The sequence below is a fragment of the Coregonus clupeaformis genome, chromosome 18, assembly GCF_020615455.1.
Source record: "Coregonus clupeaformis isolate EN_2021a chromosome 18, ASM2061545v1, whole genome shotgun sequence".
Classification (NCBI taxonomy): Eukaryota; Metazoa; Chordata; class Actinopteri; order Salmoniformes; family Salmonidae; genus Coregonus; species Coregonus clupeaformis.
Window position 1 is genome coordinate 33668230 of NC_059209.1, and position 12392 is coordinate 33680621.

The following is a 12392-nucleotide window of genomic DNA, read 5'->3' on the forward strand; positions in this document are numbered from 1 at the left end:
TAAGGTTATAGTCTATCTAGTACTAACCTTGTTCGCTGTTCTGCGGCTGAGTCTGTTGCTGTTGTGTGGCAGGGTCTTTGAGCAGGGCAGCGTATTTATGCAGGAGGTTAACCAGCACCTCCAGCAGCCCCACCTCCCTCAACACATCACTGAACACCGCGTCATGACGACTCAACTTCAGCAGAGTCCTGGGGGAGGGAGGAGTTAGATTAATCAAATATTTAAATAGTCAATTTAAATTTCGAAGGGCATCCGTATCGATTTCAAAATCAGGAAATGGAACATAGATTTTTTTTGTAAATATATTTTGTATTGATGGACAGAGATACGAGTTTTGATTCCAAATATATGTGGCTTTCCACACCCTAATAGATAAGATGATAGATAAGTAGGTATCTACTCTTACTAGATTTATTACTTTGATTCATCAATTAATCGGCCCTAGCAACCATCAATTAATTGGTTCTGAAGCTCTCACACACACACGCATGCCCATGCTCACGCACGCGCCCAGACGCGCACACAGACGCACACACAGACAGACGCACACACACACACACACAGACAGACGCACACACACACACAGACAGACAGACGCACACACACACAGACAGACAGACGCACACACACACAGACAGACAGACGCACACACACACAGACGCACACACACACACACACACACACACACACACACACACACAGACGCACACACAGACGCACACACAGACGCACACACAGACGCACACACAGACGCACACACAGACGCACACACAGACGCACACACAGACGCACACACAGACAGACACACACACACACACACTCTTCCCCACCTGGTGGCTGTGATACTGCAAGTGTAGGACGTAGAGCCCTTCAGCAGGACGCTGACACTGAACAGCTCCTTACAGGGAACATAGTTGAGACTGAACACTACAAACTCCAACAGCTCGAAGTACTTAGTCTGGGCATCAGGCAGCTTGGCCACCTGGAAAAGAGAGACGATTGAATGGGGATCGAGCGTTATTTAGAATAACATATAGCTGCAATACAGTGGTGACGTGTGTATGTGAATCCAGAGGATTCAACCCTGGATGGTAAATAACATCTAAAGTTACTAACCAGAAACTTTTAAAATACATTTGACAGAAATGTAGATAAAATGGCAGTATACATTCACACACACAAAAACCACACACACACACACACACACCTTGTCAGCGAACTGTGAGAGTGTGTGTTGAGCCTCCAGGATGAAGTAGTTGGCGGGGTCGGCGGCATAGATGTTGCCGATGGCGTCCAGCAGCGTGGTGGTCAGCAGAGAGGTCTTAGCCCTCAGGAAGGCGTTCTGCAGAACAGAGAACGATTGGAGGTTCCTCACCGTGTGGCCTGGAGAGACAACCCATTAAAGATACTTTATAAAGGGTTTATAAAGTATTTGTTAAGGCATTCTGCAGGACAGAGAACGACTGGAGGTTTCTCACTGTGTGGCCTGGAGACACAAACCAACAATCAATCAATCAATCAAATGTATTCAGCAGTAGTGGCTTTTCCAGTGACCTTAGATCCCAAAGAGCAAACAGAGCAGAGGCACATTGGGTAGGAAAGGCTCTGGCTGTACCAGGCAGGTCAAGACAAACACTTTACACGAAGGTATTGCAAAAGGATTGTTAAGTATTTATAAGTATTTTATAGACTAGCTCTTTATAAATAGTTTTTTTTTTTGTGACCATCTTTCCCTTTCAGAGGGGTTGTTACAGGTACAAAACCAATCAAACTAATGCACACACAGACTACCTCGACTCATGCACTTACAAAATAATAGTGTAACTTTGCCCCAGAATTATTTAACTGCAGGGCACTCCCACATATGAAGGAATGTGCCTACCTGATTTAGGGGACTCAGTGAACATTTGGGAGTTAGGGCCAATTTCACCATAACATTTTTTGTTGGTGTTAAAGCGTGGTTCAGATTCAATTAGATCTGTGAACCATCTTTTTTTTTTATGGCTAGCTCAGAATATGAGCTTTACAAAAGTTGTTTATATATATTATAGAGATCTGTCCTTTCGGGAGCCCAGATAATTTATTTATACAGTGCCTTCAGTAAGTATTCCCCGTGACCTATTCCACATTTAGTTCTGTTACAGCCTGAAATCAAAATTATTTACCTTTTTTTTCATCTACACACAATACCCCATAATGACAAAGTGAAATTATGTTTTTAGACATTTTAGCAAATTTTATGAAAATACAGAAATATCTAAATTTACACAAGTGTTCACACCCCTGAGTCAATACATACATGTTAGAATCACCTTTGGCAGTGATTCCAGTTGTGGGTCTTTCTAGTCAAGACTCGGAGAGCTTGCACACCTGGATTGTACAATATTTTCACATTATTCTTTTTAAAATTCTTCAAGCTATATCAAGTTGGTTGTTAATCATTGCTAGACAGCCATTTTCAAATCTTGCCATAGATTGTCAAGCCGATTTAAGTCAAAACTGTAACTAGGCCACTCAGGAACATTCAGTCTTGGTAAGCAACTTCAGTGTATATTTGGCCTTGTATTTTAGGTTATTGTCCTGCTGAAAGGTACATTTGTTTCCCCAGTGTCTGTTGGAAAGCAGACTGAACCAGGTTTTCCTCTAGGATTTTGCCTGTGATTAGCTCTATAACGTTTCTATTATCCTAAAAACTCCCTTGTCCTTGCCGATGACAAGCATACCCATAACATGAGGCAGCTACCACCACGCTTGAAAATATGAAGTGGTACTCAGTGATGTGTTGGATTTTCCCCAAACATAACGCTTTGTATTCAAGACAAAAAGTTAATTTCTTAGCCACATTTTTGGTAGTTTTACTTTAGTGCGTTATTGCAAACAGGATGCATGTTTTGGAATATTTTTATTCTGTACAGGCTTCCTTCTTTTCACTCTGTCATTTAAGTTAGTATTGTGGAGTAACTACAATATTGTTGATCCATCCTCAGTTGCTTTCTCCTATCACAGCCATTCAACTCTGTAACCGCTTGAAAGTCACCATTGGCCTCATGGTGAAATCCCTGAGCGGTTTCTTTCCTCTCTGGCAACTGAGTTAGGAAGGGCGCCTGTATCTTTGTAGTGACTGGGTGTATTGATATAACATCCAAAGTGTAATGAATAACTTCACCATGCTCAAAGGGATATACCATTTCTGCTTTTTATATTTTTACCCATCTACCAACAGGTGCCCTTCTTCGCGAGGCAATGGAAAACCTCCCTGGTCTTTGAGGTTGAATCTGTGTTTGAAATTCACTGCTCGACTGAGGGACCTTACAGATAATTGTATGTGTGGGGTACAGAGATGAGGTAGTCATTCAACATTATTCCACACAGAGTGAGTCTATGCAACTTATTATGTGACTTGTTAAGCACATTTTTACTCGTGAACTTATTTAGGCTTGCCATAACAAAGGGGTTGAATACTTATTGACTCAAGACATTTCAGCTTTTCATTTTAATTAATTTGAAAAAGATTCTAAAAACATCATTCCACTTTGACATTATGGGGTATTGTGTGTAGGCCAGTGACACAATCACATTTGGACCATTGGGGGTTGCAAAAGGCCATCCTCCAGATAGCAAGGCATTACTGTGAGATATTGGAGTATGGGCATGACATTTTGATTCCCAGTTACATTGTTTTTAAATTTAGCACCAAATAGAGATTGTGTGAGCAATAATAGGACCAAAGCATAGTTTACATTGTTTAAGGGATATCTCAGTGGAGACCACCTCTTCCAGGGCAATAGGAGACACCATATTACATTGTTTAAGGGATATATCAGTGGAGACCACCTCTTCCAGGGCAATAGGAGACACCATATTACATTGTTTAAGGGATATATCAGTGAAGACCACCTCTTCCAGGTCAATAGGAGACACCATATTTATCTCTCTACTCAGCTAGGGGGCAGAAGAATCATGTCTAAACCAATGTACAGCAGGATAGGGTGAAATGCTAGAGCCTGGAAATACAATTTAAAGTTTGGTACGGAAAGTCCTCCAACGTCTTTCCCTCTTTGTAAATTTATAAATTTCATTAGGGATCGTTTACCTTGCCATATAAATGTTGAAACTGCACTATTCATTTTATCTTAATAACCAGAAGGGGGAGCCATGGGAAGCATTGAACTACACAAATTCAGCCGTGGCAATATATTCATTATGACAATAGATATTCTGTCGGTTAAAGCACCTGGGATATTATTCCATCTACTGAGGTCAGATTAAATAGATTTGAGCGTTCTGTTAAAGTTTCTGGCAACGGTTTTATCTGAAGGAGGAAATAAGTGACTCGTTTAAGTAAACTAGTCACTACTTCACAGGAGCGGCATTTGAACGTAAACGTTTCTTTGGCAGAAATGCCTTCGGGAACGTGTGAACTTTCATGTGCCTTAATAACAAACTTGTATTCCAACCATAAATACGTATACAATTTTTAAAATTACGAGAGTAGTTGGTTTAGCCACGTTAAAAAGACAGGAACCTTTCCCGTTAGCCGTGATTGGCTGAGATAATGGATGGGCTGGACATCCCGGAGATGAGATTGGATTGGTCTGCCGTGTAGCATGCTTCTGTCTATAATGTGAGCTGTTCAAGTATGTGTTGACAGTCCTCTCTACCGCACCGTTAAAAAAAAAAAAAAAGATATAAAGTTAGCCATCGAGAACTACAAAAAAAATAAGTTACGCAACTTTTCTCAACGACATTGATGACCTGAATTTAGCAGGCGCTATCGACAGATCAGTTGGAAAAAGTGATGGGATACTTTCTGCACACGCCACGGTCAGTGTGAACCAGAGTGACTTGACAACGCCTGATGTAGCTACAGAGTTAAATGGTTCCAGTCTGCCGGGAAGCGTTCATACATGTATACAGGGAAGAGTTAGCTACATTTTCAGATATAAGTTTCTAATTTTGTCAGAAAGTCGTTTTTATTGCAAGTTAAAGCATACTGTTAGTTAGCTAGAAAACGTTAGCTTGCTGACTCGCTAGCTAATGTTATGTGTATGATCTCTGTAGTAATATTATTTGAATCAGACAAATGCATTTGCATTGCTAGTTATAGCCTAATGTTAGCTACCTAATATTGAAAATAGCTTTTTGAGAACGATCTAAAAAAGTTAACAACATTTCCATTTCCATTATTGACTGGGATGCTGACGGGAGAGGTTGTGTTTTCTCTAGCAGGAGGTAAGCTTGGCTTCTTATATGGTGTTGAGTAAAGCTTAAACCATGTATTTAGATTGTAGGTAGGTATTGTAGTTAGGTATTATAGGTAGTTTACTCAGGTAGTTATTGAAGGTTATTGTAGGTAATTATTGTAGGTAAGGACTGTATTCGGCGGACTCCGGCGAAGCACGAGGCTAGCCTACCCACTACTTGGACCAACAAAGCTAGCTAGCTAGCAGGTAGCTACCGGTAACTTTTAGCAACTGTGGTTAGCTGTTTCCAATGTTATTTCACGCTTAAGAGTACCTGTAATTGAGCCAGCTAGCTGCCACCTTCAGCTGTTTTTCTAACCTCATTATCATTAACGTTAGGTGGTTGGTAGCTGCTGTACTTAATTTAGGCTACTGATTGCAGTCTGCCAGTTTGGCTTTATACATAGCTTGGGCTTTGTCGAGTAAGGCTTAAACTATGTATTTAGATTGTAGTTAGGTACTATAGGTAGGCATCGTGGGCTGTATATTATTAAGTAGTATAGGTAGGCATCGTGGGCTGTTGTGGGTAGCTGTTGTGTAGTTATTGTAGGTTACTTTTGTATTCGGCGGTGCCGGATGTAGCACGAAGCTAGCTAGCTAACTCACCTCCTGGATTAGCTGGCGAGTTGCTATTAGCAACGGTTGCAACTAAAAACAATATCCTTTTAGCCAGCTACATTCGTTCGCAGCGACGCCGTTTTTCAAACAAAGTCAACACAGTAGCCATTGCTAGCCAGCCAACACTACCAGCAGGCTGTGGTAACTAAATACAATATCTTTGTGCTAGCTACCCAACGTTTAATCGTTGCTGCGTTATGAAAGGTAAGCTTGGCTTCTTATATGGTGTTGAGTTAAGCTTAAACCATGTATTTAGATTGTAGGTAGGTATTGTAGTTTGGTATTATAGGTAGCTTACTCAGGTAGTTATTGAAGGTTATTGTAGGTAATTATTGTAGGTAAGGACTGTATTCGGCGGACTCCGCGAAGCACGAGGCTAGCCTACCCACTACTTGGACCAACAAAGCTAGCTAGCTAGCAGGTAGCTACTGGTAACTTTTTGCAACTATGGTTAATTGTTTCCAATGTTATTTCATGCTTAAGAGTACCTGTGATTGAGCCAGCTAGCTGCTACCATTCAGCTGTTTTTCTAACCTCATCCGAGGCATTAACGTTAGGTGGTTGGTAGCTGCTGTACTTAATTACAGCTACTGATAACAGTCTGCTGTAGTTTACAACAATTCTAATTTCTAAAGTGGAAGTTGGGAGAGTTTTACTCGGGTGGTTCAGTGAAACAATTATAGTTTCTGAGGTGGAAGTTGGGAGAGTTATATACAGTGGGGGAAAAAAGTATTTAGTCAGCCACCAATTGTGCAAGTTCTCCCACTTAAAAAGATGAGAGAGGCCTGTAATTTTCATCATAGGTACATGTCAACTATGACAGACAAAATGATTTTTTTTTCTCCAGAAAATCACATTGTAGGATTTTTTATGAATTTATTTGCAAATTATGGTGGAAAATAAGTATTTGGTCAATAACAAAAGTTTCTCAATACTTTGTTATATACCCCTTGTTGGCAATGACACAGGTCAAAAGTTTTCTGTAAGTCTTCACAAGGTTTTCACACACTGTTGCTGGTATTTTGGCCCATTCCTCCATGCAGATATCCTCTAGAGCAGTGATGTTTTGGGGCTGACGCTGGGCAACACGGACTTTCAACTCCCTCCAAAGATTTTCTATGGGGTTGAGATCTGGAGACTGGCTAGGCCACTCCAGGACCTTGAAATGCTTCTTACGAAGCCACTCCTTCGTTGCCCGGGCGGTGTGTTTGGGATCATTGTCATGCTGAAAGACCCAGCCACGTTTCATCTTCAATGCCCTTGCTGATGGAAGGAGGTTTTCACTCAAAATCTCACAATACATGGCCCCATTCATTCTTTCCTTTACACGGATCAGTCGTCCTGGTCCCTTTGCAGAAAAACAGCCCCAAAGCATGAAGTTTCCACCCCCATGCTTCACAGTAGGTATGGTGTTCTTTGGATGCAACTCAGCATTCTTTGTCCTCCAAACACGTTGAGTTGAGTTTTTACCAAAAAGTTCTATTTTGGTTTCATCTGACCATATGACATTCTCCCAATCCTCTTCTGGATCATCCAAATGCACTCTAGCAAACTTCAGACGGGCCTGGACATGTACTGGCTTAAGCAGGGGGACACGTCTGGCAATGCAGGATTTGAGTCCCTGGCGGAGTAGTGTGTTACTGATGGTAGGCTTTGTTACTTTGGTCCCAGCTCTCTGCAGGTCATTCACTAGGTCCCCCCGTGTGGTTCTGGGATTTTTGCTCACCGTTCTTGTGATCATTTTGACCCCACGGGGTGAGATTTTGCGTGGAGCCCCAGATCGAGGGAGATTATCAGTGGTCTTGTATGTCTTCCATTTCCTAATAATTGCTCCCACTGTTGATTTCTTCAAACCAAGCTGCTTACCTATTGCAGATTCAGTCTTCCCAGCCTGGTGCAGGTCTACAATTTTGTTTCTGGTGTCCTTTGACAGCTCTTTGGTCTTGACCATAGTGGAGTTTGGAGTGTGACTGTTTGAGGATGTGGACAGGTGTCTTTTATACTGATAACAAGTTCAAACAGGTGCCATTAATACAGGTAACGAGTGGAGGACAGAGGAGCCTCTTAAAGAAGAAGTTACAGGTCTGTGAGAGCCAGAAATCTTGCTTGTTTGTAGGTGACCAAATACTTATTTTCCACCATAATTTGCAAATAAATTCATAAAAAATCCTACAATGTGATTTTCTGGATTTTTTTTTCTCAATTTGTCTGTCATAGTTGACGTGTACCTATGATGAAAATGACAGGCCTCTCTCATATTTTTAAGTGGCAGAACTTGCACAATTGGTGGCTGACTAAATACTTTTTTTCCCCACTGTATATATATATATTTTTGGTGAGGGAGGCCTGCTCTCTCCTTTCCCTGATGTTTAGTTCATTTCATCCCGATCTCCTCTGCATTATTGTAGCCATCTGCTGCAGCCTGTCAACTATGCCTCTGCCTATCCCTGTTCTCTCCTCTCCGCACAGGCTACACAAACGCCTCACACCGCGTGGCTGCTGCCTCTCTAACCTGGTGGTCCCTGCACGCACCACACACCTGGAGTTCCAGGTCTCAGGCAGCCTCTGGAACTGCCGTTCTGCCGCCAACAAGGCTGACTTCATCCCAGCCTATGCCACCCTCCAGTCCCTCGACTTCCTGGCACTGACGGAAACATGGATTACCACTGAAAACACTGCTACTCCTACTGCTCTCTCCTCGTCTGACCATGTGTTCTCGCATACCCCGAGAGCATCTGGTCAGAGGGGTGGTGGCACAGGAATCCTCATCTCTCCCAAGTGGTCATTCTCAATTTTTCCCCCTAACCCATCTGTCTATCTCCTCATTTGAATTCCACGCTGTCACAGTCACTAGCCCATTTAAGCTTAATATCCTTGTCATCTATCGCCCTCCAGGTTCCCTTGGAGAGTTCATCAATGAGCTTGACGCCTTGATAAGTTCCTTTCCTGAGGATGGCTCACCCTTCACAGTCTTGGGGGATTTCAACCTCCCCACGTCTACATTTGACTCATTTCTCTCTGCCTCCTTCTTTCCACTCCTCTCCTCTTTTGACCTCACCCTCTCACCATCCCCCCACTCACAAGGCAGGCAATACGCTTGACTTCATCTTTACTAGATGTTGCTCTTCTACTAATCTCACTGCAACTCCCCTCCATGTCTCCGACCACTACTTTGTATCCTTTTCTCTCTCGCTCTCCTCCAACACTACTCACTCTGCCCCTACACAGATGGTAACGCGCCGCCGCAACCTTCGCTCTCTCTCTCCCACTACTCTCTCCTCTTCCATCCTATCATCTCTTCCCTCTGCTCAATCCTTCTCCCTCCAATCTCCTGATTCTGCCTCCTCAACCCTCCTCTCCTCCCTTTCTGCATCCTTTGACTCCCTGTGTCCCCTATCCTCCCGGCCGGCTCGGTCCTCCCCTCCAGCTCTGTGGCTTGATGACTCATTGCGAGCTCACAGAACAGAGCTCCGGGCAGCTGAGCGGAAATGGAAGAAAACTAAACTCCCTGCCGACCTGGCATCTTTTCACTCCCTCCTCTCTACATTTTCTTCATCTGTTTCTGCTGCTAAGGCCACTTTCTACCACACTAAATTCCAAGCATCTGCCTCTAACCCTAGGAAGCTCTTTGCCACATTCTCCTCACTGCTGAATCCCCCCCCCTCTCTCTGTGGATGACTTTGTCAACCACTTTGAAAAGAAGGTTGACGACATCCGATCCTCGTTTGTTAAGTCTAATGACACTGCTGGTCCTGCTCACACTGCCCCTACCCTATGCTTTGACTTCTTTCTCCCCTCTCTCCAGATAAAATCTTGCGACTAGTGACTGCAGGCCGCCCAACAACCTGCCCGCTTGACCCCATCCCCTCCTCTCTTCTCCAGACCATCTCCGGTGACCTTCTCCCCTACCTCACCTCGCTGATCAACTCATCCTTGACCGCTGGCCATGTCCCTTCCGTCTTCAAGAGAGCGAGAGTTGCACCCCTTCTCAAAAAACCAACACTCGATCCCACTGATGTCAACAACTACAGACCAGTATCCCTTCTTTCTTTTCTTTCCAAAACTATTGAGCGTGCCGTCTTTAGCCAACTCTCTTGCCATCTCTCTCAGAATGACCTTCTTGATCCAAACCAGTCAGGTTTCAGGACTGGTCATTCAACTGAGACTGCTCTTCTCTGTGTCACGGAGGCTCTCCGCACTGCTAAAGCTAACTCTCTCTCCTCTGCTCTTGTCCTTCTAGACCTGTCTGCTGCCTTTGATACAGTGAACCATCAGATCCTCCTCTCCACCCTCTCCGAGCTGGGCATCTCCGGCGCGGCTCACTCCCTGGATTGCGTCCTACCTGACCGGTCGCTCCTACCAAGTGGCGTGGCGAGAAGCTGTCTCCGCACCACGTGCTCTCACCACTGGTGTCCCCCAGGGCTCAGTTCTAGGCCCTCTCCTTTTCTCCCTATACACCAAGTCACTTGGCTCTGTCATATCCTCACATGGCCTCTCCTATCATTGCTACGCTGACGATACACAACTAATCTTCTCCTTTCCCCCTTCTGATAACCAGGTGGCGAATCGCATCTCTGCATGTCTGGCCGACATATCAGTATGGATGACGGATCACCACCTCAAGCTGAACCCTGGCAAGACGGAGCTGCTCTTCCTCCCGGGGAAGGACTGCCCGTTCCATGATCTCGCCATCACGGTTGACAACTCCGTTGTGTCCTCCTCCCAGAGTGTGAAGAGCCTTGGCGTGACCCTGGACAACACCCTGTCGTTCTCCGCCAACATCAAGGCGGTGACCCGATCCTGCAGGTTCATGCTCTACAACATTCGGAGAGTACGACCCTGCCTTACACAGGAAGCGGCACAGGTCCTAATCCAGGCACTTGTCATCTCCCGTCTGGATTACTGCAACTCGCTGTTGGCTGGGCTCCCTGCCTGTGCCATTAAACCCCTACAACTCATCCAGAATGCCGCAGCCCGTCTGGTGTTCAACCTTCCCAAGTTCTCTCACGTCACCCCCCTCCTCCGCACACTCCACTGGCTTCCAGTTGAAGCTCGCATCCGTTACAAGACCATGGTGCTTGCCTATGGAGCAGTGAGGGGAACGGCACCTCCGTACCTTCAGGCTCTGATCAGTCCCTACACCCAGGCGAGGGCATTGCGTTCATCCACCTCTGGCCTGCTGGCTCCCTTCCTCTGCGGAAGCATAGTTCCCGCTCAGCCCAGTCAAAGCTGTTCGCTGCTCTAGCACCCCAATGGTGGAACAAGCTCCCTCACGACGCCAGGACAGCGGAGTCACTCACCACCTTCCGGAGACATTTGAAACCCCACCTCTTTAAGGAACACCTGGGATAGGATAAAGTAATCCTTCTACCCCCCCAAAAAAAAAAAAAAGTATAATTGTAAAGTGGTTATCCCACTGGCTATAGGGTGAATACACCAATTTGTAGTCGCTCTGGATAAGAGCGTCTGCTAAATGACGTAAATGTGCCCTTGAGCAAGGCACTTAACCCTAATTGCTCCTGTAAGTCGCTCTGGATAAGAGCGTCTGCTAAATGACTAAAATGTAAAAATGTAAATGATATTTTTTTTTTATTCTGATTTATTCAAACCAGATGCAAATGCAGTTGCACAATTTTTCATAAAAACTTTAGATCAATTTCAAACAGAATGTAGGATTTTGTATTAATGAAACATTGAAACGCCATCTTGTGGCTCTTCTAGGAGATTCTGAAATGTGACGTTGGCAGTAGTAAGCACGGTGGTCAGACAAGCTCATATGTCAAATTTCTTGATAAAAAAAAAATTGAGGTGTAGATAATACAGTAGTATGAAATCAATTCGTGAGATCTGATTTACAGTGAGATCTGATTTACAGTGAGATCTGATTTACAGTGCATTTGGAAAGTATTCAGACCACATCACTTTTCCCACATTTTGTTACGTTACAGCCTTATTCTAAAATGGATTAAATAAATAAAAATCCTCGTAAATCTACACACAATACCCCATAACAACAAAGCAAAACAGGATTTTAGAATTTTTTACACATTTATAAAAGAACAAAAACATAAATACTTTATTTACATAAGTATTCAGAGCCCTTTGCTATATAATAATAATAATATAATATGCCATTTAGCAGACGCTTTTATCCAAAGCGACTTACAGTCATGTGTGCATAAATTTTTACGTATGGGTGGTCCCGGGGATCGAACCCACTACCCTGGCGTTACAAGCACCATGCTCTACCAATTGAACTACAGACAGCTATGAGACTCAATTTAGCTCAGGTGCATCCTGTTTCCATTGAACATCCTTGAGATGTTTCTACAACTTGATTGTGGTCCACCTGTGGTAAATTCAATTGATTGGACATGATTTGGAAAGGAACACACCTGTCTATATAAGGTCCCACAGTTGACAGTGCATGTCAGAGCAAAAACCAAGCCATGAGGTCGAAGGAATTGTCCGTAGAGCTCCAAGACAGGATTGTGTCGAGGCACAGATCTGGGGAAGGGTACCAAAAAATGT

General features: G+C 43.9%; 1 protein-coding gene across 1 annotated transcript in view; it reads right to left on the reverse strand.

Annotated features, from left to right (window-relative positions):
* LOC121530690 (WD repeat and FYVE domain-containing protein 3) overlaps positions 1 to 12392 on the reverse strand; it is a 204728-nt gene that overhangs the window by 137924 nt on the left and 54412 nt on the right. The window contains exons 9-11 of the mRNA XM_045226849.1: positions 1208 to 1383; positions 831 to 982; positions 28 to 188 (exon numbers count right to left, since the gene is read on the reverse strand). Of these exons, the coding sequence (XP_045082784.1) occupies positions 28 to 188; positions 831 to 982; positions 1208 to 1383 (489 nt within the window). The remainder of the gene's footprint in view (positions 1 to 27; positions 189 to 830; positions 983 to 1207; positions 1384 to 12392) is intronic.